General features: G+C 36.6%; 1 protein-coding gene and 1 pseudogene across 2 annotated transcripts; one reads left to right on the forward strand and one right to left on the reverse strand.

The window, feature by feature from the left end:
• Nucleotides 1-9,415, reverse strand: part of LOC131162608 (NADP-dependent D-sorbitol-6-phosphate dehydrogenase-like) — a 68,061-nt pseudogene extending 58,646 nt beyond the window's left edge.
• On the forward strand, nucleotides 1-25,922 carry LOC131161796 (uncharacterized). 2 transcript variants are annotated; one of them, XM_058117767.1, is made up of 2 exons: nucleotides 1-306; nucleotides 24,545-25,922. In XM_058117767.1, the coding sequence occupies exon 2, from the start codon at nucleotides 24,558-24,560 to the stop codon at nucleotides 25,530-25,532; it is 975 nt and encodes a 324-aa protein (XP_057973750.1). In that variant the 5' UTR covers nucleotides 1-306; nucleotides 24,545-24,557; the 3' UTR covers nucleotides 25,533-25,922. The 2 variants fall into 2 exon arrangements, with proteins under 2 accessions (XP_057973750.1, XP_057973751.1); XM_058117768.1 differs by having other exon boundaries at nucleotides 31-366.
• The last annotated feature ends 1,873 nt before the right edge of the window (nucleotides 25,923-27,795 follow it).

Raw genomic sequence — 27,795 nt, forward strand, 5'->3', positions numbered from 1 at the left:
CTCTTCATAAAAAGCATATTCACTCCGTAGCATTCCAGAAAAAGGAAGGGGGTGGGTGGTGGTCACCGGCCCGCTAGACGGGCAACCCTGGTAGGCTCTTACGCTCCACGCGGAGCCCTATTCGCGAACGTGAGTCCCTCACGCGAGCAAAAGTCGGACACACTGTCTCTCTCTCGCTTGTCTGACTCCGGACCCTCCGTCTGCTCTCTCTCACGCATTCCAAGTTCTAGGAGAGCATTTAAATCAACCAGTAGTCGCTTTCTTTCTCATCTCGATCGACGCGACACAATATCGCCTTACATTCAGGTACGTTCGATGACCGATTTCGACTCTGAAATTCTCTCAATTATCCTTTTTAGGGTTTTGGTAAGGCGATCCTCTCTGCACGTTTCTTTTTTATTGTTATTTTTTCGTCTTCGTAGTGTTCTGCATTCTGTTAATTTGTTGTGCTCATTCGGTGAAGTTTGAATTTTGATAATTTCTCATGTATGCATTTCAGTTTCCATTTTCTTCATTTTATTTTTGGCTTTATTATGTTGCTTGAACTATTACTCTGTGTTCAGATCGCGTACTAAGTTCCATTTTGGATTTATCACACCTGAGGGTAATTTGGCTTGCACATTAATCTGTAAATATTTGTCCGCCCTTCGAGATGTGTTAGAGGGGAGGGTGTGGGCTGGGGTGTTGAAATTGGATGTATTGGGTCAGCGGGTGCCATGTATAATTTTGTGACTAGTGCGTGGATGCTTCTGGTACTCTATTTACTTGGCTTAGGTTGTAGAGATGGTGGTCTGGTGGGTTCATAGGACCAGCTTTGTGATCTGCTTTGTGAGGGAATCTGCCCTTTTGTATAATTTGCGGGCAACGATGGTGTTCATAGGAGAGAAGTTCGCCATGTTTTGTAAAATTTTTCTTGTATATTTCCATGTTTGATTGTCCTGTATGTCCTTCTATGTAAAACAAAGAAATCGAAGGGAGAATTGAGGGAGAGAAATAGGAAGAGGAAGAGAAGCAGGGAGAAGAAAGGAGAAGAAGAGAGAAGCAGCAAGACAGAACAGAAATTTGGGACAGAAGTTGCAGGACAGAAAATATAAACAGAGCACAGAAAGAAACGGAGAGAGGACAGAAGAAGAAGAAGTAGAAGAAGTGGAAGAAGAAAAGGGAGAGGGCTGCACAAGAGAGAGGGAGAGGGAAACTGGAAGCAGTTCAGAATTTTAAAATTTGATAACTGTCTAATACAATGCAGAAGTAAAGTTCTTATATATTCAACATTACAACTAAACAAACAAAATAGCTTCAAAATAGTTATAATGCCCAAAATCACCCTAAACTAACTAAACTTCTATAATAACTAGAATCTCTCTACACTAAAATAAAATCCTAATTTCTAGAGCTATAGAAATATAAGCACCTAAAATTCTCCATTGGTGGTCCTCCATCGCCTTTTTTCTTTTTTTCTTTTTAACAAAACAAAGAAGTCAATGGAAAATTATTATTTTAACATTGTTAGGTTATTAAGTTACTTAAAAAGTTTAATCTATTATGTTATGGGCCAACAATGTATATCAAGCTTTAACACTCCCTCGCACATGCAACCTGCTAGCATGTGGAGAAATAAACACATGATAGACAACATCCATTACAAGGAATATAATAATTTTTTAAATGCCACACAATAAACATAGGTAACAAGACTGGAACTCAGGACCTATTGGTAACCAACTCTGATACCATGTCAAATTACCATTTCATCTAAAAGCTTAAACTATCAAGTTGTGGGCCAACAATGTATATCAAGTTTTAACATAATTTATCTCATTGACTATTTAAACTAGAGATTGATGAATTTTCATCATTTATGTTCAAATTATTTTGGGCAAGTATCTTTACCTGCAAAATTTTTATTTTATTTTTTTCCATAGAAATGTTCTCTATTGAAGTAAAGAGGAAAGATGGTGTTTATTTTGTTTTATTTTCTTGCATAATCTGTGTTTTTGAAATCATCCTTACCCTTCACCTTCATTGCCTTCTTTGAGTTGGGGTTGAAGATAAGGGAAGAAAGTTTTATCATTTTTTTGGGATCAAAACAGCCATTTTTGTGGTTTTTTATTTGCTTTAGGCCATCAACAAATTTAGTTTTCCAAAATATTGTGGAGTATTTGGTTTCGTTCTTTTCCTTATCTTGTAGAATATGACAATGGGGTGATTAGGAACATTTTTATTGATTTTCCTGAAGCACTTTTAGAAGTTTGGCCCAGATGTATTATTTTTTAATTTGGCATGACAAAGAATCACGTAAGGGAAAATCAGGAAACAAATACTTTGATTGTGATTACCTTCTTGATATGAATGGAAATAGATTCTCCATATGTTCTAGAAATCAAAATCAAGATGGCAAGCCACAAAAGTTTGGAGAAGGAGTTCATGAGGTTTTCCAACTGTGAGATTCCTCTATGATAGGAATTCAATTTAGTACAGAATATTCTCTGCCCAATTTTTAAAATTCAATTGGATGGATAAAAGCAGCATAGTAATTGGCCTTTGATTAAGAATTGTTTTAAAGGCCAAGTTGCATTAGGATCTTTTTTGAGTTCAACTAGGCTTAACAAGGGTGAGGCCCAGCACCTAAGAAGCACCCGACTTCTGGGAGCCTGAAATGTTGGTATCAATCACAATAACAAGGGGTTTGTCTCCCAGCCTGCCTTAATCTTCTCGTCCAATTCCGCAACTATTTTCTTGAGTACATATGTCTAGGCATATGTGTTTTACCTGTGTGCATGCATGCCTGTGCATGTGTGCATGGTTCTTGATCTCATTGTATGTCTGAATACGTGCTTATATGTTATAGGTGAATGCACATGCATGTGAATCCACCAGTCCATGACAAGCATGGGCACATGGTAGTGCATGTGAATGTGCATGCTTGTGTTCCCATGTATATAATGCACATGTTCATGCACGTGAGCATTTGTATGTGCATACAGTAAATGCAGCTGAGCAACACCATTCCTTTTTAAGCGTGTCAAATTCCAAGGTTTTGTAATTTACCATATTAAATTAACTTTTAGTAATTGTAATTATTACCTGTCTTATAACTGTTATTTTAGATTTGTATTCACCAATTCATATAGAAATAAAACATATTTCAATAATAATTCTTATAAATTTGTATGGTAATAAACTATGTATAGAACTGTATTTGCTAGGCTCAATAAATAAACAAATAAGAAAGATTCTCAGGAATTGTCTAACTATCCTGAGTTAGGAAAAAAGGAGGCACTCTCTGCCCTTCCTCTTCTTTGAATCAGCGACGACTTTCAGATGTTACTCCAGCAAATCAGAATGACTTGTCGAAGGATGTCAACAGCACTGAAAGTTCATAATCAGAGGAAGCTGCTGGATTTTCCCAGGAGAAGGTGCTCCGGTTTCTTTCGGAGGTTAATTTGTGGATGAAATAGAGATAATGTCCAATGAAGCAGAAATTTGATGTTCATGGAAAGAGGGAGGAGGGTGTTGCAAGTAGATTAATTGAGGGAGATCAGTTTGGAGTACTGCACAGCATCGATGAAGGATTGTGTTCATCCTTGCTCTTACGATTGGCCTTCTTATTGGTGGTGGGGGATGATGCTACACGTGGTGGCATTTTTAGGCTCTTACTATGGCTTTTTGGTTGACAATGGACAAGGATGGTGCTACACCTGATGGTTTTCAACTTCACATTCATTGGTACAGCAAGGTATTAGTGATGGGGGAATTTATAGCCAACATAGTTGTCCAGAATTGGCCTCTCCATTTTTTTTATTTATTTATTCTTCTTGAATTCATGATTATGTTTCTGTAACAAACTCTTTTATTATTAATTCTTCTACTTCAACGAGCCCTAGTGCTGTTGACCAGTCTACATGGGATTGTAACAGTCAGGCACATAAGATCCTGTGAGCATTATACTTGTTGCTCCTTAGCTGGTTAATGCTGATTCTCAAAACACCCGTGTCAGGGGAAGAATGGAGCTAAGGGATTACCTACAACCGTAACCTAGGGAATGATAGAGGCAACCAATATGTGCACTCCCTTATGGATGCTTTAGGATTGATGATAATGAGTCTGTTAGGGTAGAAATTAGGATGGGAAGGATTCCAAGGCAGGTGCATGGTATGGTATGCAAGCATGGTATTATTGTTAATTCCCTTTTATTTATTTTGGTTATTTTTATTTGAGTACCATCTTTTGGATTCTAGGATGTTATTATTCTCTCTTTAGGAAAGTAGTATTTTAGTTTATTAGGATTCTAAAATTATTTTCCTTGTTTGTCAAGCATTACAAGACTATTTCAACTGAAAAGTGTGTCCCTCACCTATTTGAGTTCAACTATTGTGCTTGTTGTTCCCTTACAGTTAGTCCCGGATTGGTTACAACTCAAGAGAGTTTAACTTTCAATGCAAGAAATTGACTAGAAAGTCAGTAAGTTCTACTCCTGTTTCAGTAAATTTGATCCTTAACACATTTTAATTTTGTCTTCAAGAAAATGGAATCCAGCCCCAAAATTTTGCTTCAGACAGTGATAAATTGGTCTGTGTCTGTTTAAAATTGAATCTGTTAGGCAATAAGTTGAGGCAGATTATGGAATTTCAGTGACCCTTGCATTCAGATATACTGCAAAAAAATCCAGACTTTTCTATCATGGTAAGGGATCAATTTGAGCTCATTAATAAAAATGTTTTAGATGTAAAAGCAGAAGGGCAGAGTGGAAAAGTAGATAAATGAATTAACCTAACCTCTAAGGTAGCTTGTCTCAGAGGATCATCTTCGGTGGAAAATTGTTGCAATAAGATATGGGCTTTAGTGCAATGGGTGCACCTTCCCGATTGGCAGAGGACCATATGGAGCAGGGGTGTGGAAATACATTAGGAGAGTTTGGAATGACTTTTTCTCCTTTATTAGATTTCAGATGGGGGTTGAAGACAACATTTAGTTTTTTGGCATGATGTGTGGATTTATCTGGAGGCTCTCAATGTATTATTTCCAGCCATCTACAAAATAGTTTGTGATAGAGATGCTTGCGTTAGTCAGTGCCTTCATGCATCATTACTGGGGTTTTTCTGGATATCCCTTTTCATAGAAATGTGGAAGATTGGGAACTTGACCAACTCACTGATTTCTACAGTCATCTTTACTAGATCTAGCTTCAAAACACTCAAGACCTTTCTGTTTGGTCCTTGGACAAGAAAGGGGTCTTCACTGTCATATCTTATTACAATGTTTTTTTTTTTAATCCGAGAATCAATCTACATTCACTCCCCGTGGTCTCAATTATTGAAGACAGCTGCCCCAAAAAAGGTTTTTTTTTTTTTAAACCTAGGAAGTAGCTTATGGTAAGATCTTGACCCTAAACAACTTGCAGAGAAGGGTGTTCTCCATTGTCAAAAGATGTGCCCTTTGCATGGTTGATTGCGAATCAGTTGACAATACCCTTCACCATCGCCCTTGGACTAGAACTCATTAGAGTGTGGCTTTGACTCTTTTTGAACGTAGGTGGGTTACCGCTAGATCTGTGGGAGGGGAGCTCTGGGCTTTGGAGGAGGGATTTGGGCAACAAAGGAAAATAGTAAGGCTTTGTCTCTCATTCCTCTTGCAATTTTTGGTGTGCATGGAAAGAGAGGGACATAAGGGTTTTCAAAAATTCAATCTCGATGCTTTAGTTCAGCGAAGAGCAGTGATTTATGCAGTTACCAGTTAGCTTGTAGCAAATGAGTTTAATGTAATTTCTTATTTTTGTGACACCCTACAGAGTGCTTGATTTCTTGTACTACAGTTTGGCATCCCCTTGATGCCCTTTTAACAAATCCTTTTTTTATCAATTAGAAAAATAAAAAAAGTAGCCTGTCTCAGTTCTCAGGTTGCTACTTTTCAAAAGCAACTTTACCGTAAGTTTGATGTATTTGTCTCCAAGTTTGATGCTTTTGAGTCCAAGATGTTCAGTTTCTTGATGGAAAACAGAAGAGAATACTGATGTTCCATCTAATACCCCAACTATTGTTTGTATCGGTAATACACCTACTATGGTGCAAGTCTTTAGCAAGTAGAACTATGGAATGAAGATTACATATGCATCCGAGTTCACAGGTGAAGGAAAATCCCAAGTTCTTTTTCAGTCAGCTCGATCCAATTGTAAAGATGCTATCTACCAAGGCATTGAGTTGGAAGAGAAGGATGGCAATGCAATTATTTGTGTTAAGAGCATTGCATATAGTTAATGGCATAGACTAGTTCATCAATGACAACTTCATAGGGAAGCTCCCATGATTGAGTGGAATCTTATACGTTGTCTCAGGCATTGGTCAATTATGAGCAAGAGATGTGCTACAATTTGGCTGCATTGCCACTGACTCGACATGATAAAGCTATAAGCTTGAGTTCTATAAATTGGTTGCTAGATGACTTTGAACGACAGTGTGTTCTGGCACATTGTGGTACCTTAGTATGGATTACAAAATGAATTGCAGTCCAAAAACTTTAGCTCAATTAATTCATCAAGCAATTGCCTTTGCTTGGAGTACCAAGAAAGAAGGGCAAGTATGAAGGATACTTGCAAGTAAATAATAGCTCCAATAGAGTTACTTCCTGCTTCAGCTGAGCCACCTGATCCTTAAATACATTTAGAATTTTCTAGTTGAGTACTTTAATTGTGGTCAAAAGGGTCATTCGACAGTCAGCTACATTCCCACATCATCTAGAATTTTTTGAGCACCGACATTCAGTGCACTAATAGGTAATAACCCATTAAACACAGCCAAGTCTACACCTAGTCCCCCCTCCTCAAAGATAGAAACATCCTCTAAATCTTCAAGTGCTGAAGGGGCGCATAAGAAATATCCCCAAGAGCATCAGGAGAAGCGGAAATATAATCCATATTTTCACGAATCTCATCCAACAATAGAATAATCACACACAAAATCACTAACATACGTACTCTACAACAGCAACAACAAAATCAAGTCTTAAGTCCTACTAGGTGGGGTTGGCTATATGAATCTTTTTCCTCCAATTTATGAGATCATGTACCATTTCTTTTGACAAATTCAGAACTATTAAATTCTTACTCACTATCTCATTCCATGTTATTTTAGGTCTACCCTTACCCCTTTTACTATCCCCCACACTAACTAACTTGTTCTTCCTCATTGGCGCACTATGTGACTTACATTGCATGTGCCCAAACCATCTGAGTTGTCCCTCCCTTATCTTATCTTCTATAGGAGTTTCACCTAACTTACCGCAAATACGTTCTTTCCTTAATTTATCTTTCAGTGTTATACCACTCATCTATTTAAGCATTCTCATCTCGACAACTTTTACTCTTTGGATATTTTATTTCTTCGTCGTCCAACATTCTGATTCATATAGCATAATTGGGCTTATAACCGTCCTATAAAACTCCCCTTTTAATTTTATGGGTATTTTGTGATTACAAAGCACACTTGAAGCACTTCTCTATTTTACCCAACCTTCTTTAACTCTATGCATTTCATCATCTTCAATTTCTCCTTCAAGTTGTATAATAGATCCTAGGTATCGAAATCTAAAAGTGTTATTTATTTCTTCATCATTAAGTTTAACTTTGTCTCCAATATTCCTCCTATCATTACTGAAATTACATTTCATATATTTTGTCTTATTTCTACTTATCCTAAAGCCTCTAGATTCCAAAGTTTCTTTCCATAATTCTAACTTAGCCTCTACACTGTCTCTAGTTTCATCAATCAATACAATATCATCTGAAAATAACATACACCATGGAACCTCATTTTGAATGCTCTTAGTTAGTTGGTCCATCACTAATGCAAAAACATAAGGGCTTAAAGCAGATCCTTGATATACACCTATGGTGATTGGAAATTCTATAGTTTCTTCATCTATAGTCCTTACACTAGTCATAACTCCATTATAAATATCTTTAATGACATCAGTATACTTACTACATACACCTTTTTTTTCCCAAAACCCACCATAGAACTTCCCTAGGTACCCTATCATATGCTTTCCCTAAGTCAATAAATATCATATGTCAGCCCCTCTTCTTTTCCTTAAACTTATTCATTAATCTTCTTAAAAGATATATAGCTGTTGTGGTAGTAGAACTCTCAGGCATAAAACCAAATTGATTTTTTGTTCAATTACACTTTCCCACAGTTTCATTGTATGATTTATAAGTTCAATTCTACAATAGTTATTACAATTTTGAATATCTCCGTTATTTTTGTATATAGGTATTAAAGTGTTTTTCCTCCATTCATCTAGCATGTTCTTAGTTTTTATAATTGTGTTAAATAAATTAGTTAACCATATAATTCAGTTATCACCTACGCATTTCCAAACTTCTATTGGGATGTTATCCAGTTCTAACTTCCATTTTTCATCTGTTTTAGTGCAACTTAACTTCAGTAATTCTAATTTTGTGAATAAATCTCATATTTTTAGTCTTTTCCTCATTTGTCAATTCTAAGTTTAAGCCTTCTATTTGGTTTTCATTAAACAACTTATTAAAGTAACTTCACCATCTATCTTTTATGTCTTCGTCCTTAACCAAGACAATATCATCCTCATTCTCCTTTTCCAAAATATTCCCCCATTTCTTTTATTCCTCTAGAAAATAATTTCATCCTTTATTTAAGACTTGGAACAATTATGAGGTTCCTCGATATAAAACTTTCCAGCATTATCTATTTTTTAAAAATTTTCCTCCCTCCATACTAGAATTCATTTGACTATTAAGAAGCAAACTTTTCATACATTTCCCTCCCTTTGCCAATCGAGCTTTTCTTTTCCATTCTTGCTTTCCCCAAAATTACCCACTACCTCTAGGCGTGATTCATAGCCAAACCTTTCCTATCTGGCATCCATTTGATTGCATCTCCCGCTCCACCTAAGGTTTCTTAACCACCTCATTACAAAAATTACTGGACATCTATACATTATGAGCATTAATATCGGTATTTAAACTTGATCTATTAGCATTGAGACCTTTGATAGGTTGCTTGGCCCCAGCTCCTAACATTCCGACATTCTGATTTTGAAAGAGGCTTCTGGAAAAAGACTTGCTACATTCGAATAAGAGATTGCCAAATAGTAATCTTATCTCTTCATGATTGGCATAACGTCCATATAATTGAAGTGCAATTCACCTTGTAACCCATATCTCTGCCCTATAAGAGAGATCCCTTCAAATCATGTCTGGGACTCTCCTATTGACAATGTTTCCTTTTGTAACCCTTAGCCTATTTACCTTAGTCCCTTAGCAAATTGTTCACCAAATGGGCCAAGTTGATCAAAATTTTTAAGAAGAGCCCTTACCTCTCCCAGCAAGCCCACAACACACTTCCTGTACTTGTAGACCCCCTACTCTCAAACCCACCATTCATAAGCTCGACGGCCAAATAAGATCCATTACCCAATAAACCTAGAGGACATGGATTAGAAAGCCCACACTTTTCCCCTCAATCTAGTGAAGCGTGGGTAACACTGCTAATTGTTGATGACTTTATGCTAATGGGATTTTGGGGTTTGGGAGAATAAAAAAAAGGGTGGCGTGATGGACTTGTGCTGTGGATGCTATTATTTGGACTTTGTATCTTGAGAGAACTAAAAGAAGTTTTAATGCGGAACAACTTCTTCCCATTTGTTATCAGAAAATTGTTTTCCTCATTTCTTTTTTTGCACATTCTTTGGGAATCTCCAAAGGGATTGGGAGCTTTTTTTTTTTTTGGCTCATCTTTGGAGGATGCCTTGTTATCTGCAGTTCGTACTTCTTTCTTTTATCGTCAACAAGAAAAGTCAGAGTAGATCCTAGATGGATGAGGTTAGAGACTTAGAGCGAATACAGTTAATATGGAAGGACAAATGGAAGAGGTTTTATTAAAAGAGAATGTCAGTTAGAGGACAAAGTATCAACTGAGGTTGGTTGAGGATGGTGAAATGTAATAGTAATGTTGCGTGATTAATAGTGTTTTTGCTAGTAGGAGAAGGATGAGCTTTATGAAGGAATTGGACTGTGACTAGTGAGAGTTGACTATGGTGAACATACTAGAAAGAAACTTTAACTCGTTAGAGAGGCCTTCTGAGGAGCTGGAGTTAAGGTGGGTACTTTTGGAGTATATAGGGATAAAATGCCATGTTCAGATAGTCTCACTAATGATTTATCGTTTAAAGATAGAAGAGAGGTTATTAAGTACAAACTCATAATTCTTTTTTAGCAGTTTTAAAGTAATGGGGTGGTGATAAAGAAAAAGAATTCCCCTTTCATAGCACTTTTTTTCTTTGTTCACTTTTTTTGTTGAGCTTATAGCCTTAGTTCCTAAGAAGCAAAGCTCTTTGCAGATTAAAATATTATAGTTGATAGTCCATACAAGATTTGGCTAAGGTGTTACTTTAGAGGTTAGTCTATTTCAAGTGAGAATGTGTCTATGTTGCAGAGTACTTCTATCAAGGATAGAATGATTCTCTATGTTGCTTTAGTAGCAAATGGTGGTTGAAAAATTGCTATAAAAGGGGGTAACATGATATTGTTTTTAAGTTGGATTTTAAGAATGCTAAAGATACGATTATTTTTATTATATAGAGCATTTTAGAACAAGGGATTATGTGAGTGGCGCAGGAAATGGATCAAAGATTGTAGTTCTTTTGTTTCAAGGTCAGTTATTGTTCATGTTGAGCCTAAGGATATGCTTAATACTTCTAGATGGCTTCAATCAAATGATCCACTTTCTCGCAATTTATTCAATTTGTGGTTATGTGCTTGGCAGGATGGCAATGCATAATCAAGAGATAGCAATGCATAATCAAGAGATAGGGCTTACCTAGGATCTTTAAGGAGGGACATAATGTAGAAATTTCTCATTTGCAATGTGCTAATACATTTTTTTTTTCTTAAAAGGCAAATGTTGAAAAGTTTTGGAGAGTGCTTTCATAAATGAGAATTTTTAGCATACTCCCATGGCTGAAGATTAATGCGGCTAAGGATGGTGGTGCTTGTGTCACACGCTTAAATAATTTGTTGGTCCATTACCTAATAATTTGAACTTCTAGATAAATTGATTATTTAACATGGTATTGGATTTCCAAGGAAGTCCTCATGGGTCAAGTCTTGTTATTTGTGACTTTCAAGTCTTGCTATCTATGACTTACCCTGTATTTCTGTTATATTAGACATGTTTATGCACCCATTCAAGTTTGTTGGATTTGCCTCTTCATGTGTGAGAAAATGTCACATGCTAATAGTAGTGTTGCATAGCCTGATATACATTATTGGCACACCACCTAATAGCTTATGCTTGTAGCATGTTGGCCAATCAGCAAGTGTTGGAATAGCCTTTATCTTACCTGGGTCTAGCAGTAGGATTACACTTATTTTCTCATCTTTTCGGTATTCCTACTTACCCCTAATTACTTTAGTCTTTTGAGTAGGGTTGCCTTATTTCCTCTTTACTTTGACAAACTTAGAATGGGAATGAAACATGCCTATAGCACTCCATTTTAATGCTTCTTTTGCAGAAGAAAAAGAAAAAGAATTACAAGCTAACAAAGAACAAGAACTCCTTAAAGCTAAACAAGAAAAGAATAAATAAAACCTAAAAAAAAAAACAAACAAATTACAATTACTTATTAAACACTTCTTAAGAACCACCATGTCATAGTTTTTTTTTGCTTGATAATAGAAGAAGAATTCGTTGATAGAATAAGAATATAAAGCTGGGAGAATAAGACATCTCCTTGACAAAGGATGGAAAATCCAGATCAAAAACACGAAGCACCAACCTAAAGATTCAAGGAAAAAAGAGAAAAAAGCCAGCACGAACTAACGCTCCAACACATAATGCCAATTCAGCTGAATATAAGAAAATTTCACCCCCTTAGAATTCCATTGTCCTACACACCAAAGAGAAGCCAAACAATGTATCTTTTCCTGAACTAGCAATAGAGAAGACTTCTTCCCTAGAAAACTGCGTGCATTACGCACTATCCACAACCCTCAAAAGACTACAAAAAAGCACATTTCCAAAGCATTGCCTTTTCATTTTTCCTCCCAAAACTAGCAAAAGACACTGCCAAAAAATCACCACCATGTCATAGCTAATGAAGCACTTTTTAAGTTTCTCTGTTCTTTCTTGCCCCCTTTTCTCTTCTTTACACTATTGTCATGGCCACATGGCAATCCGATCCTTTCCATGACCTTAGAGAGTAGTTAATCTCAAGCATAGTTTATCCAATAGATCTTTTGTTTCAATATTCTTATCATTTACTTAACTCCATATTTGAAGCTATAATGTGCATACAAATGAAGCAAGGAAAACAAAAAATAACAAAAAGTACAAAAGCACAAGTAAAAACCAATAAAAAGGTTATTTGAACAAAATATGCAATAGCAATCAATTGTTAAACAACAACAATAACCACCTTAAGCCCCATTAGGTGGTGTCGGCTACATGAATCCATTTTTACCAATTTATGCAATCATGGACAATTTCCTTCGACAAATTCAGGGATACTAAATTCTTACTATCTCATTCCAAGTTATTTTAGGTCTACTCCTACCCCTTCTACTACCCCTCATGGTAACTAATTCACTCTTCCTCACTGGTGGAATATGTGGCCTATGTTGCAAGTGCCAAGACCATCTGATTCGTCCTTCCCTTATCTTATCTTCTAGAGGAGCTATGCCTAACTTACCACGAGTATGTTCATTTTTTAATTTATTTTTTAATGTTATACCACTTATCCATCTAAGCATTCTCATTTCGGTAACTTTTACTTTTTGAATGTGTTGTTTCTTAGTCGCCTAACATTCTGATCCATATGGCTTAGCTACTCTTACAGCCGTCCTGTAAAACCTCTCTTTTGATTTTAAGGGTATTCTACAAAAACAAAGTACACTCGAAGCACTTCTCCATTTTACCCATCCAGCTTTAACTCTATGTATTACATCTTCAATTTCTCCTTTAGCTTGCATAATAGATCCAAAGTATCGAAATCTACTAGTGCTATTGATTTTTTCATCATCAAGTTTAAGTTTGTCTCTAATATTCCTCCTACTATTACCGAAATTACATTTCATATATTTTGTCTTATTTCTACTTATCCTAAAGCTTCTAAATTCTAAAGCTTCTCTCCATAATTCTAACTTAGATTCTACTCCACCCTTAGTTTCATCAATCAAGAATATCATCTAAAAACAACATACGCCATTGAATCTCATTTTTGATATTTTTAGTCATTTCATCTATCACTAAAGCAAAAAGATAAGGGCTTAAAGCAGATCCTTGATAGTTGATGTACACCTACCAAAGCAATAAATTGTTACTTCATAATATTCTGGTAGCCCCATTATAAAATTTTATTAGGGTGTATCAGAATGTTCAATAGAAATGAAGTGCCTTATTGCAATTATGCAACGTCCTTTGGTAGAAAACAATCATCTTGAAAGGGCCCATTGTAGAAACATGGCGGTCATCTAAGAAAAGATTGTATAGAACATAGACCCTTTAAACTTAAAATGGCATTATATATATGCCATTTAATGCCATAAAGTCACTCATGTTCTTTAATTACCTCATTTAGGATGAAAACTTTCCAGCTGCAGTGCCACGGTGCCACCAAAATACAATGGGGCCATTTAAATTACAAGGATGATCAGAGATACCTTACTAAACTCTCCTGGAATTAATCCAATTTTGAAGCCCATCTAGCAGTGATCATTGATAGCAAACATTCCTAATCAAAGCATCTCACAAGAGTACAAGATCTTCACATGAATTTATGTGGAGTTGGGGCAAAAATCACAATGTAGCTCATAGTAGTTTTCTCTGCATGATAATTTCACATTCATAAATACAGTCCCTGCACCTCATTATGGGATCCCTTAGCCTTCACCAGGATACTTATGAAACCTTCACAATTTTGTGAAAATAAAATCCTGATAATCTTACAAAATAGTCACCATCCTGATGCCTCCACCTCAATTAGAACTTACTTAGCAGCACTATCAGGGCATTGATTAAAAGATCAATGTCATTTTTTATCAGGTTGTTTTGGTAGTGTGAATTTCTTTTATTTTTAGCATGATTGGAAGGCTTTGTAAGCCTGATTTTTATATATATATATATATATATATATATATATATATATATTTCTTGCATGTGTTCTTTTTCTTCTTCTTTTTGCTTTTTTCTTTTGTTTAGGAGGATTTCTTATTCGCTTTGTTTATTCTTTCTTCTCTTAATAAAATTTCTCTCTCAAAAAAAGGGGGAAAAAAAAAGAAATTATCCCTTGGCAGTCACTCTAAGGGACTGCAGCACAAAATGATTTGAAGCCCTAATTACTATTAGACCTAATTACTGGCCTCATTTGTGAAAAGTAGGGCCTTGCCTAGTATGACTGGGGTTAGATCTGGCTTATTCTAAGTTGAATTTCTCAGCTAATGCCTGTTAAATGAATGTGGTTGTGAGTCTATATGATCCACTCAAGGGTAGGGATAAAAAGATGATGCTATGCGCACTTGCGCAGTGTACATGCACAAGATCCATTAGAAATATGTTAAATTTGAAGTCATGTTAATGGAAACAGCACTTGCTAGGATATTTGAAAAATTGAAGACTGCCATCAGAATACGTGTCTTTCGATTGGGATGCAGTTAGCCAAATGCCAACTAGACACTGAGCTTTTGTATCCAAATGATTTATGGTCAGGTAAACTCAACTTGTCAAAGCTTTAAATACAAACAATTTTGGATTTATTTGCATATTAAAAAAAAAACTATTAAATTTTTTAAATATGCTGAATTTTATTTAAATTTGTGTAATTCATTTTCAGGTATAGAATCTATAGATGCCTTGGTGGCTGGTGTTTGGGTTGGCTGTGGTTTGTAATTTCTGCAAGTTTATTAAGCCAAAACTTGGGTGAACTCCTCAATTGCTTGCCATGACCTTTAGAGGCTTGTCCTGTTGTTGGAGCTTGCATTTCTTGCTGTATGAGCTGAGGGACCTCACTGCATTAACTCCCCCTTGTTAAATTTAAAAATATTGATTAGAAGTTCTGCAAGCCTTATTGGACGTGGTCCATTCCCCAGTTCTGTTCATTGTGATAATGGAGTCTTCAAGCAGGTTGGTGACTTGCAGTATTTGTTAGTCTTTTGAAGGACTTTGACGTGGGTTGGCAGTTGTGGGCCTGGGTTACCATCTCGGACTTTGCTGGTGATACAATTCTTGTTTATGGGAAGGGAGAGCAGCTTTTTATTATTTTATTATTTTTATTTTTAAGGTTCACACTATCCTTTTGTGGCTTTAGCAATGTGCAGCAAAAGTTTATTTTTGGAGGGAGATATAGTGTTAAATATGGAAATCGGTTGAACTGCTTTAATGAAGTCGTGGGTGACATCTGAAAGTTCATTGTCTTGTGGTGAATGGGAATAGAGTTTGATTTTGGTTGGCACATCTGGTGCAAAGATGTGGCTTCAAAGGATGTCTACCTGAGTTTCAGATGGCTGGTGGGGGGAGAATTGTTGTCTGATCTGGTCAAATTTCCTTCTGAAAGATTGGTTTCATCTATTTGGTTTCTTAGAGGATTTGAGGAGGTTGGTAACATGGTGGAGCTTTTGGCTAGACCTCTGGGTATGTGATTACGAGAAGTGTCTGAGGATAGGATTGTTTGAAGGGGTAGGAAGGGCAGTGGATAGTGTCAGAACCTACAGTGGATATAGTGTCAGAACCTTCTACAAGTTGCCAAGTTGCAGCAGGCAGATATCTTTCCTTGAAAGCTGTTTTGCAGCCTAGTGATCCTGAGTAGTTTGACTTTTTGTTTGTACAGCTACTTGAGAGGCCATGTTTGTTGGGTTTGTTGAGGCAACTCAAAATCTTGGTTAATTGGTCCTTTCTTTGTCTTTGTTGTTGTTGTTGTTGTTATTATTATTATTATGGGGTGGTTTTTTTTTGTGGGGGTGGTGTTGCAAATAACTTCTCTGCTTTGTTTGTTGGCGATTGAGCTGTGAAGCGTAATTTGTCATCTTTTTTGGATCTCATTGACATTAATTTCCACATCAAGGAGTGGGATAGCTGTGTTTTTGTTTGGATGGCAGAAACTGCAAAATGCATTTGTATATCTGTGTGTGTTTTTCTGTATGTGCATCATTAATTGAGATTTGAATCGTGAATCAAAATTTGAAATTTGGGAATCGAGAATCATATTGAATCGTAAGATTCACCACAAAATTTATAAAATCAATTCTAGATGGCATGCACATATTGATATGTGATCAACAAGCAAAATAATAAAATACATTTAATTTTGGCAATAAAAAATCATTTTTCACGTGTATGCTTTCCCCAATCAAATGAAAAGTAAGGGAATGAGTTGGGAAATATTAATAAAAATATGAATTTTATGCTGCTTAAGGGAAGCAATCAAGAAAAATCACAAAAAATTGAACTTTTGAATTCATATGCTTTCTCAGATAAAAATAAAAAAATAATTAAGCTAAAAAAATAATAATTGAACAAACTACTAAAAGAGCACTATTGAAACACTATAATTAAATTTGGGCTTTTTCCCAATATCGAAACACTATAATCCTCTTAGAGTGAAGAATGGTTTTGTGAAGGCAACATAAGACCTAAATTTCTATTTTCTTGCCTTTTTGGAACATAATTGACTTAGACAAGGAACCGAAGGTAATTGTGTAAACATAAAAGCAATTAAAAAAAAAAAGAAATGTTTTTTTGAAGTTTAAAACTAGTCAGATATGTCAGGATATGATAGCTCTAGAATTTTTTGAATTGATGGATTGGATTTATTCATCATATTCACAAGGTGAATCAATAGATTCGACAACAATTCAGTTTATTTTTAGATTTGCTAATATGATTTGAATTGAATTGCTATGGAACCAATACAAATTATATGAATCGAATTTTGAATTGTAAGATTCTAGCAACTATGGTGTGTATGTGTTTATTTGATTTATATATTTTATTTAAGGTGGTTTCGTCATTGGATGTGGGATCCTTGTGCACTGTTACAATATTTGATTTCTATCTTAATATCAAAGAAACTATTTTTAAATAAATATGAAATGCTGTACATATATTTGTGACTCATTGCCCTAGTCCATCTAGAACTATTGTAATATGCGACTCATATGTTGAGTGAAACGCATGTACAAAGAAAACATGGTAGAAAAACAGTGAAGTTGACTTGCAAGAAGAAACCGGTGATGGTTTGCTTGAAATCGTCGACATTTTTGTTTAGGTGCAGAAGAAATAGTCGATGGATTTGCAGTGTTATATCGACTGTTTGGTCTCGGCATTAAATCGTCGACAATATGTCTGAAACCGTTGATGGTTTTGCGTGGTTACTCAGTGCTGATTTTCAAATTTTGAATTGGGAAGTTATATAGGTTGGGTTTCGGGGGGAAAACCTCCGAGAGGGTTATATGTACATGTATGTTGTAACTCTATGTCTTTGGACACAAGATAGTGAAAATTCACAGCCGTTTGCTCCTATGGATGTAAGCATTGCCGAACCATGTAATTCTTCATGTCATTGTTATATTGCTTTCATATAATCTGCGTGATTGCCTTTTCTGTACATTTCATCGTTGGTTGCTGCATTGTGTGATTCGGTTTTCCGCTGCGCATTCATTTGCACAACAAATTGGTATTAAAGCATTTGGTTACAATGGCTTCTAGAATTTCTTCTGTAAAGTTCAATGGATCTTGAAACTTCAAACTAAGGCAGAGAAGGGTTAAGGATTTGTTAGTGCAGTAGGGTATGGTGAAGACATTATATGGAAGTCAATCGGAAGGCATGGACGAAACAAGTTGGAAGGCGTTGAAAGCGAAGGCTATCACGACTATTAGACTTTGTCTAGCTGATGACGTGTTGCATCACGTCATGGATGAGGAATCTCTGGTGGTTGTTTGGCAGAAACTGGAACGTTGGTATATGTCCAAGTCTTTAACGAACAAGTTGTATCTTAAGCAGAAATTGTTTTGGCCTAAGTTGGCGGAGGGTTCGGATTTGAACCAATACATCAAAGTATTCAATCAAATTATAAGCGATTCGATGTGGGTTAATGTGCAGTTCGAGGAAGAAGACAAGGCGTTGATTCTATTGAATTCCCTACTTGCGTCTCATATGTATACAAATTTGGTTACAACTCTAACATGGGGAAAAGAAACCTTGAATTTGGAAGAGGTTACAAGCGTTTTGCTAGGTTTTCATCAAAGAAAGAAGGCCAACGATGAGATTTCACAAAGTGAAGGGTAACTAGGAACGTGGGAGAAGCAAGTTCTGGAGCGGATCGAGTAGTAGTAAGTCGTGGTCGCAGTCCAGGAAGAAAGACATACGATGTTTTAAGTGCGGGAAAAAGGGGCACATAAAACCAAAATATTCGGAAAGGAAGAATGGGAATGTAGAAAATCAAGAGGGTTCTTCAAAATCGGTGAATGCAGTAGAAGGAGACTCAGAGAGCGGTGATGGTGATATGCTTTCTCTTTCATTGGGTTTAGATAGCCTCACGGATTTTTGGATGCTAGATTCAACATGCTCTTATTATATGGCACCAAATAAAGAATGGTTCAGTACATGCATGTTCGTTAATTTTGGATCTGTTCTAATGGGAAACGATGCTTCATGCAAAATTGTTGTAATAGGAAACATCAAAATTAAAATGTATGATGGTGTTGTGAGAACATTATGTGATGTTAGGCATATATTAGATCTATGGAAGAATTTGATTTCATTGGATACTTTGGATTGTAACAAATTTAGTCGCAAGTCTAAAAGTAGGGTAATGAAGGTGTGTAAAGGTGTCTTAACGGTGATAAAGGGATAGAAGTTAGCGGGAAATATCTATGCACTGTTGGGTACTATAGTTGTAGGTGGAGCTGGAGTTGCAGATTCTGAGTTAGATAATACTCTTTTGTGGCATATGTGGTTAGGGCATATGGGAGAGCGTGGGATGAAGGAAATTCATAAGAGAAATCTTTTGAATGGTGTCAAAACATGTAGGATGAATTTATGCAAGTATAGTGTTCTTGAAAAGCAGAATAGGGTGCAGTTCAAAACAGTCACTCACATGACGAAGGGTATTCTTGACTGGATTAATTCAGATGTTTGGGGGCCTGTGAGGGTAGCATCCCGGGATGGACATATGTGCTTTATGAGTTATATAGATGATTACTCTCGAAAGGTCTAGGTGTACTTCATGTGGCACAAGTCGGAGACGCTTGCCAAGTTCAAATTTTGGAAAACTGAGGTGGAAAACTAGATCGAGAGGGGGATTAAATGCCTCAAGTCAAGCAATGGAATCAAGTACATTGATTCGAGATTCATGGAGTTGTGTGAGCAAGGAGACATTTCATAGTATGTAGGACACCACAACATAATGGTGTGATGGAAAGGATGAATCGAACTCTAGCTAAAAGAGCTCGGTGTCTTAGGTTGAATGTAGGGCTTGCAAAGAACTTCTGGATAGAGGCAGTGTGTATGACGTGTTTCTTGGTTAACTGATCACTAAGGCATCACTAGATGAGAAAGTTGTAGATGAGATGTGGACAGATAATGCGGTAGACTACTCCGATTGAGAGTGTTTGGATGTCCAACCTATGTACACATTTTTAGTGAGGAGAGATCAAAGCTTGTTGTAAAGTTTAGACTGTGCATTTTTCTGGAATATAAGAAAGGTGTTAAAGGGTTCAAGCTGTGGGATCCAATGGCAAACAAGGTGGTGAGCAGTAGAGACGTGATTTTTGATGAGAAAAATCCATGTTGCAGTGTACTCAAGAGGAAGAAGAGAAAAACGTGTCAGAAAATTTGTGCAGAAATGAGCATGTGGTGCAAGTGGAGTTAGAGACTCGGAGCAGTGATGAAAATGTTCATAATGCATGGAGTTCTAACTTGGGAAACCAGCAAGGTCCTAGTATAGCTATACATAGAACCAGACGCACTATTAGGCCACCGCCTAGGTATGTATTTGATGATCTTGTGTCTTATGCTCTCATTACCTGTGGCAAAGATCCTACTACTTTTCAAGAGGCGATTCCCAGCTAAGAGAAAAGTAGATGGATGGGTGTTATGGTGGAGGAGATGAAATCACTGCATAAGAACTAGACATGGGAGTTGGTGGAGCTTTTAGAAGGCAAGAGGGCGATAAAATGCAAAGAAACAGTATCAGAAAAGGAAGGAAAGAAGTTCAAGATTCGGTTAGTAGCAATGGTTTACTCGCAAAATAAAGGAGTTGATTATGATGAAATCTTCTCCCCTGTGGTTAGACACACTTCCATTAGAGTAGTGTTGGGATTGGTGACGCATTTTGATATGCATTTGGAGCAAATGGACGTAAAGATAGTGTTTCTCCATGGTGATTTGGAGGAGCTGATTTACATGGTACAACCAGAAGGGTTTAGTCAACCTAGACAGGAACACTTAGTTTGTAAACTGAAGAAATCACTTTACGGGATGAAGTAGTTTCCGAGGCAATGGTACAAATGTTGACTCCTATATGATCCAGATAGGTTACAGGGGATGTGAGTATGATTGTTGCGTTTTTGTGAAGAGTCTTGAGGCTTCACTCATTTTTATGTTACTTTATGTTGATGTCATGCTGATTGTTGCGAAGGATATGACTGAGGTAAATCAGTTGAAAACTTTGTCGAATAAAGAGTTTGACATGAAGGATTTGGGTGCGGCTAGGAAGATTCTTGGGATGGAGATTCGTAGGGACAGAGTTGTAGGGAGATTGTGGTTATTTCAAGGTAGCTATGTGTAGAAGGTGTTGAAGAGATTTAGCGTGGTTCATGCCAAATCAGTAAGTACACTGTTGGCGAATCATTTTAAATTGTTTGCCGCCCAGTGCCCAAAGATAGATGATGATATTCGTGACATGTTAAACGTCCCCTATGCTAGTGCAGTGGGGTGTTTAATGTATATGCTATTGGGATGTACAAGACCGGATCTGGCACAAGCTGTCAGTGTGGTAAGTTTCTTTCAAATTCAGGTAGACAACATTGGGATGTAGTCGAGTAGATTTTCAGATACTTGCGGGATACTTCATGCTATGGCGTCATGTTTGGCAGGCAACAGAGTGATTCGCCAGTTGTGGGATATGTGGATGTAGACTATGTAGGGGACTTGGATGACAAGAGGTCTACAACAGAGTATGTTTTCACCCTTGTGGGAAGGTCTATTTGTTGGAGATCCATGGTATAGTCTCTGGTTGCATTGTTAACAACTGAATCAGAGTATATGACAATCGCAAAAGCTGCCAAGGAAGCATTGTGACTTACAACTTTAGTCAAGGAGCTGGGTATTCAGTAAGGTGGAGTTCAACTGTGTTGTGATAGTCAGAGTACCATTTCTTTGGCGAAGAACCAAGTGTATCATGTGAGAACCAGACATATAGATGTGAGGTTTCATTGGATCTGGGAATTAGTTTCTTTTGGTGAATTTGTGCTTAAGAAAGTTCACATTTTTGAGAATGCAGCAGACGTTTTGACGAAGTTTGTTACCACGGATAAGTTCAAGAATTGCTTGGACTTGCTTAATATCTCTAGTTGCTAGATGAGAGGTGGTCCCAACCTATTGTCTTAGGTGGAGCTGCGGGTTATGTTTTCGATTTTCTCCTAAGGGGTGTATATTTGCTAAGGTGGAGATTGTTGTAATTTATGGCTCATATGTTGAATGGAACGCATGTACCAAGAAAACATGGTAGAAAAATAGTGAAGCTAACTTGTAGGAAGAAACCGGCGACAGTTTGCCTGAAACCGTTGATGGTTTTGTTTAGGTGCAGAAGAAACAGTCGACGGATTTGCAGTGTTATATCTCAACTGTTTGGTTTCGGCATTAAATCGTCAACAATATGTTTGAAACCGTTGACGGTTTTGCTCTTTTATTCAACGTTTGTTTTCGAATTTTGAATTGGGAAGTTGTATAGGTTGGGTTTCAGGGGGAAAACCTCTGAGAGGGTTATATATACATGTATGTTGTAACTCTATGTCTTTGGACACAAGACAGTGAAAATTCACAGCCGTTTGCTCTTGTGAATGTAGGCATTACCGAACCATGTAATTATTCGTGTCATTGTTTTATTGCTTTCATATAATCTGTGTGATTGTGTTTTCTGTACATTTCATCTTTGGTTGATGCATTGTGTGATTTGGGTTTCTGCTGCGCATTCATTTGCACGACAAGAACAAACCCTAGCCAAAGTGCCTACTTGTTCAGCTTCAAATCCTGCCTAATTCAATTTAAATTCCTTGAAAGTTGGCCAGAACATTGTAATACAGAAGGCAATAAAAATGTAACATGCTGTGCACAAGGCTCCCACACCATCAGGAGTCTAGGGAGGGGATGATGCATGCAGTCTGACCTCCACGTCAGTCGAGACCATTTTGGTGACTTAAAACTTCTGATTTTCTGGTTTGGATGTAACATCCTTACAATCACCAAAGACACATGCTTGCACCAAAAACATGCGTGTAGTATATATGCTCTGAAGCTGCGCAGTTGTGTGATGTATTAAGGGGTGACAATGGCATAAACATAGTTAGGTGGTCATAGAACATGGTATTTTAGGTGCTGTTCGGGACTATTTAATTGTTATGTTCTGAACAAATGAACTGAGTTTTGAATTAGTGAACTAGATCAAAAGCAACTTTGAGTTGTTTGCAGTTATCTGGTTATTGTATTGTTTGTACATCTAAATTTGTGTTCTTATCCATTCTAACCTTGAAAAAAAAAAAAAAAAAGGTTGAAATCATACCCATTCTAACCATGGCAGCAGCCCACCCCTATTGACCATATTGTAGAAACATAAAGAATCAAACCTTACATCCACAATTGAAATGCTAAGCAAATCATAAACATGTATAGAATCAATCCGTCCACCATTGAGTTTCTCGATTTATTCAGTCATTCTACAGGAAAATATAGTCAGCCTTCCATCAACCAATTGGTTTTGATGTTTTATTGGAGAAGGGCGTGAGAAGGAAGAAAGGGATTGAGACTGAGGGATGCAGCATGAGGGTTTGAGACCTTGATCCAATTATGGAGATCTTTAGGTACCATAGGAGTGACTAGATTGCAAGAAGCACAAAGGAGCTGATGATAGGATGATGGTCAGGACCTCATTGCAGATATCAATGCTGGTGATGAGAGTTTGTTTGGGTAGTAAGCAATGTTGTTTTGGCCCAACTCATGGTGATGCCATTGAGGATCCAATTGTGAACCAGTTGGGTAATCTGATTGTGACTCAGACCAGAGTTCTGCTACAGATCCTTGATCCATTTTTGTGAAATTGAGATAATTTTGCCCCTTCCCATGATATATGGCTGAAATATGAATGACGGCTAGCCAAATGTGGTTTAGAGTGAGATTGATGGGATATGGTAAGGGAGGTGGAGGTTTGTTGTGAGATATGGGGAGAAAGAAAATTAAGAGGGAGAGATGGAGATGAATGTGAGAGGATGAGTTAATGAGGGATAAAATTTTAAAAGGGCACTCTTAGCAAGGGTTTGACCAAGTAAGAGAGCCCAAACTAACACTTTTAAAAGGCGTTTAGAGTGGTTCTCTTAATTCTGACCTGTAGTAGGAGGCTGTCAAGCGCAAACAAAAGAACATCTTAATCTGGATGAAAAATTTTGGTGATATAAAGGTCTTAATGCTTACACTAACAAGTAAGAGTCAATTCTGGGAACAATAAAACATGTCAGGGAGTTCTGAAGCAACCGAGCAATTATGTTCTTGCTTGCATTGTGTACAGCTTTTTGAAATGGCCTCAGGCTTGTGTATCTATTCTATTGCATGTGTCAAGTTGTCTTATCATCAAATACTAGGGATAAGGTGTTCGACTATATTTCTTATTCTGTATCTTAACTGAATTACAGTGCCTGGCATTTCTACAGAATGTATTGTACAACTTAAGCTGAATCAGGAATTTGTTCCTCCTCCACCGCATACATATGTTGGATGTTTGTTTGACCATAAACAACATATATATACACTGTACCCTGATCCATGCTGTTGTGTTTGACATGGGTACTTGCACATTTAGAAATTTCAGTGTATCAGATATTTTTTGATTTAGCTATGTATTGAAATATATTTCATGTATGATATGTTGTATTGGAGCTGTAAATTAACCAGCTGTATGGATGCCTTAGCTAGCAGTCAAGGTTAGAGCATGCTGTCTTCAAGTCACTCCTAGGTGTAGTGCATCTTGACATTCCGTGGGATTTAGTATGGTTTGACATGGTGACAATTATGTCTTACAGATGAAGATATGCTTATTTTATTGAATTCGTCAAGTAATCATATTTATATGGTTGTTATAGGAAGTATCAGGTCTTTTGGATGGTTCAAAAGGCTGAGTTTGAGGTTTCTTGTAGCAGACAATTACCTTTTTCATCTGCCCTTGATATTTTAATGCCTATCTCATTAGCCTGTTGAATTATCTGAAATGGTTTTATACGCATTTATTTTTTGTTTTATTGAGTTCCAGGTTTGACCTATAAATGGCAAAAGTAAGCAAGGTACGACGGAAGTCCTGCTCCCGACATCTCAAACCAGCTCCATACCCTCTGCAGTCTTGCACTCAGAAGGTTTTGAAAGATGTTTGCTGGAAGAATAAATGTTCTGAAGCATTGGAAAAGAAAGAGTGGGACAATGCAGTTTGTTCAGTGTGTCTGGAGTTCCCTCACAGTGCAGTTCTTCTTCTTTGTTCTTCTTACAACAAGGGTTGTCGCCCTTATATGTGTGCCACAAGCTATCGTTATTCCAACTGTCTAGACCAGTACAAGAAAGCTTACACTAAAGTAACTTCAACCGAAAGCACACAACCATGGCATATGGTAACAGACAATTTAACAGATAGGCCGGATTCAGGTGGGCCTGATAAAAAGATGGAGGTCTTGGAGCTTCCATGCCCACTTTGCCGGGGTCAAGTGAAGGGCTGGACAGTGGTGGAACCAGCCCGGAAGTATCTTAATTCAAAGAAGAGAACATGCATGCAGGATGGCTGCTCCTTTGTTGGAACTTACAAAGAGCTCCGGAAGCACGTCAAGGTAGAGCACCCATTTGCACGGCCTCGAGAGGTTGACCCTGTGCTTGAAGAGAAGTGGAAGAGGCTTGAGCACGAGAGAGAGTGGGAAGATGTGATGAGCACAATTAGTTCATCGATGCCAGGTGCAGTAGTGATGGGGGATTATGTAATAGAGGGGAATTTCCATGGATTTTTTAGAGATATTGGTCTGGATACCTACTTAGGGGAGGTTCCAATCCACTTGGAGTCATCCGGTTCTCGCAGGAATGGTGGCATCCGATTGCATAGAAGTGGTCATAGGGGTCATCACTCAGTGGGTGAGGAAGAAGTTGTGCATCGTGGTGTAGCTGCTGGTGCTCGCAGTGGGAGACTATTGGCACCGGGGAGACCAAGGAGACGCAGGAGGCATAGAGAAGCTGATGAAAGATCAATAATAACTATAGACTAAAATTCAGCAGGGAAACAAAAGGCATGGGAAGGGTGAATTTTAGCTATAACTATATTTATGTTCTGAAATGGTAGGTACGCGTATTTACAGCGTTGTAGTTGTCTGTGATAAGGTGATTTCAATGGAGGCACTTCTGGTGGCTCCCTTCTCTTACCCTTTGGAAATATTTGTGTAGATGATGTTAGTCTGGAGGAGAGCTATTCCAGCCGGCCACTTCCCTCAATTGGTGCGTGGTTTGGTTCAAATTCCATTTGGAAATGGGTGGTCATTTGAACAGGAGGATCCATTTGTAGAAATCCAACTTCATTTATTTTTGATTCTGAAGTCCTTTCCCTTTTGCCTCTTGTTTCAGAGAACATGATCTTCCTGATAAATATAATTTATTTCGTACATCTTGAATACTGATTTGATCTGGAAAAGGATTTTCTTTGGCTTTCTGGAGTAATCGAGTGCCAACGGTCGACATCTGTGTGGAGTCATGTTTATTATTAATTTTATGCAATTATTTGCTTAGTTATTTCCCCTTCCACATCAAACAATATTGGGCAAAATAAAACCATGCAAAGTAAAACAGGGAAGGTTAGGTTGGGGAAAACGAACTTCAGAGCTCTGCTTCTGAAGGGAAGGGCTTGTTCTAGCTACATTTGTTGAAACTAAACGAGGGCAAGTTCGAGTGTGGTTGGATAACAAGTAATATAAAATTGTATTAAAATTTATCGAAACTCATTTAAATTCAAATAGGAGGTTTGAAATTCATGCTCCCAAAATCAGTGGAAGATTATTCTCAGTGTAGATGGATGCCAATGAGTTAAAAAAAAACAAGTACTTTTAATAAACAAGTTCTTATGTTAATAATAATTTACACTTATAAAAATACTTATTATTTATAAGTGTGTTTTTCACAAGGTATTTTTTATTAGTGGTTCCAATAATTTCTAAGGGTTTATTTGGGGGAAGGAAAGAAAAGGAAAATAGATTGAAAGTTCATTTTTCATTATAATTTTTCTTTATACCAAATAATACTAAAAATTCAGAAAAATTAAATGTTATTGATGCCTAAAATTTAAATTTTTCTACTTTTAGTTTTTCAAAATTTTTTATAAATTCTAGGTTACTTATTAATTTTCTAATATTTGAATTAAAAGGTAGAAAACAAAGAGTGTGTTTAGTCATGTATTTTCATTTTTTTATTTCTAAATTTCAAACTAGACATTTTTTGTTTCAATTTTTTAAGAAATAAAAAATTTTAAAAACAATAAAAGATGTTTCCCAACTTTTGTATATAAATTTAGAATTAGAAAATAAGGTGATATTTTTGTAATTACTTAAAAAAATAAATAAAATTGTTTCAGCAAATGAAAAATGCTAACATTTTCTATTAGTTTTCATTTTTTTAATAGAATTGCTGTAAAAATTATTTTAAAAATAAAAAAAATATGTTCATGACTAAATGGACCCTAAAATACTATTGATACGAGTACAAAGCATTAATATTCAAATCCTACTGTAATTCATTGCCAAGGACAATAAAACTGAAGTTATTAGGTTGCTTAAATTTATTTATTTTTTCTTCTCTCTTTTTCAACTAGAGGTACTATATTGTATATATTGTGTATATGATGAATGCACCATCAAAAGAATCCATTTTAGGATTATGACATTCGGATATCAATGCAGGGTTTATAAAGTCAAGACTATTGAGTCCATTTAAGGTGGATTGAGCTGGAAAGAAAACAAAAATAAAAAAAATCCACATGAAAGGAAATTAAGTAAAGGCAAATCATGAGGATTTAGTGTTACAATTTTGGATGTTTATTTATGTTGCTAAGGTTATGATACTAGGTATCATGAAATCAAAGCTCAATAATTAGGTCTTATATATTTAATTTGTCTTTTTCAAGACTCATGAAAGTTGATTAATATTTTTCAAGGAGGCCGAATGTGGTGATCTGAAAAAATAAAAAATAAAAAATAAAATTAATTAATTAAATAAATAATAATTATTAATTAAATAATATATTATATATATATATATATATATATATGTATATATATATGTTAAAGGTTCCTCAAGCTTCGAAACATTTCAATTACCCCCCCAAAAAATCGTGAGCTCTCTCTTTCTCTCTCCTCAAACTCTCTCTCAATCTCTCTAAAATTTCTCTCCATTTTCTAGCCAAATCGAAAAACGAACGTCATTTCTAGGTCCTAACTTCGTTCCTAAACTTTTTAACCAGAGTGATTTCGTCATTTGGACATTGTA

This window comes from Malania oleifera, chromosome 8, assembly GCF_029873635.1.
Source record: "Malania oleifera isolate guangnan ecotype guangnan chromosome 8, ASM2987363v1, whole genome shotgun sequence".
NCBI classification, from domain to species: domain Eukaryota; kingdom Viridiplantae; phylum Streptophyta; class Magnoliopsida; order Santalales; family Ximeniaceae; genus Malania; species Malania oleifera.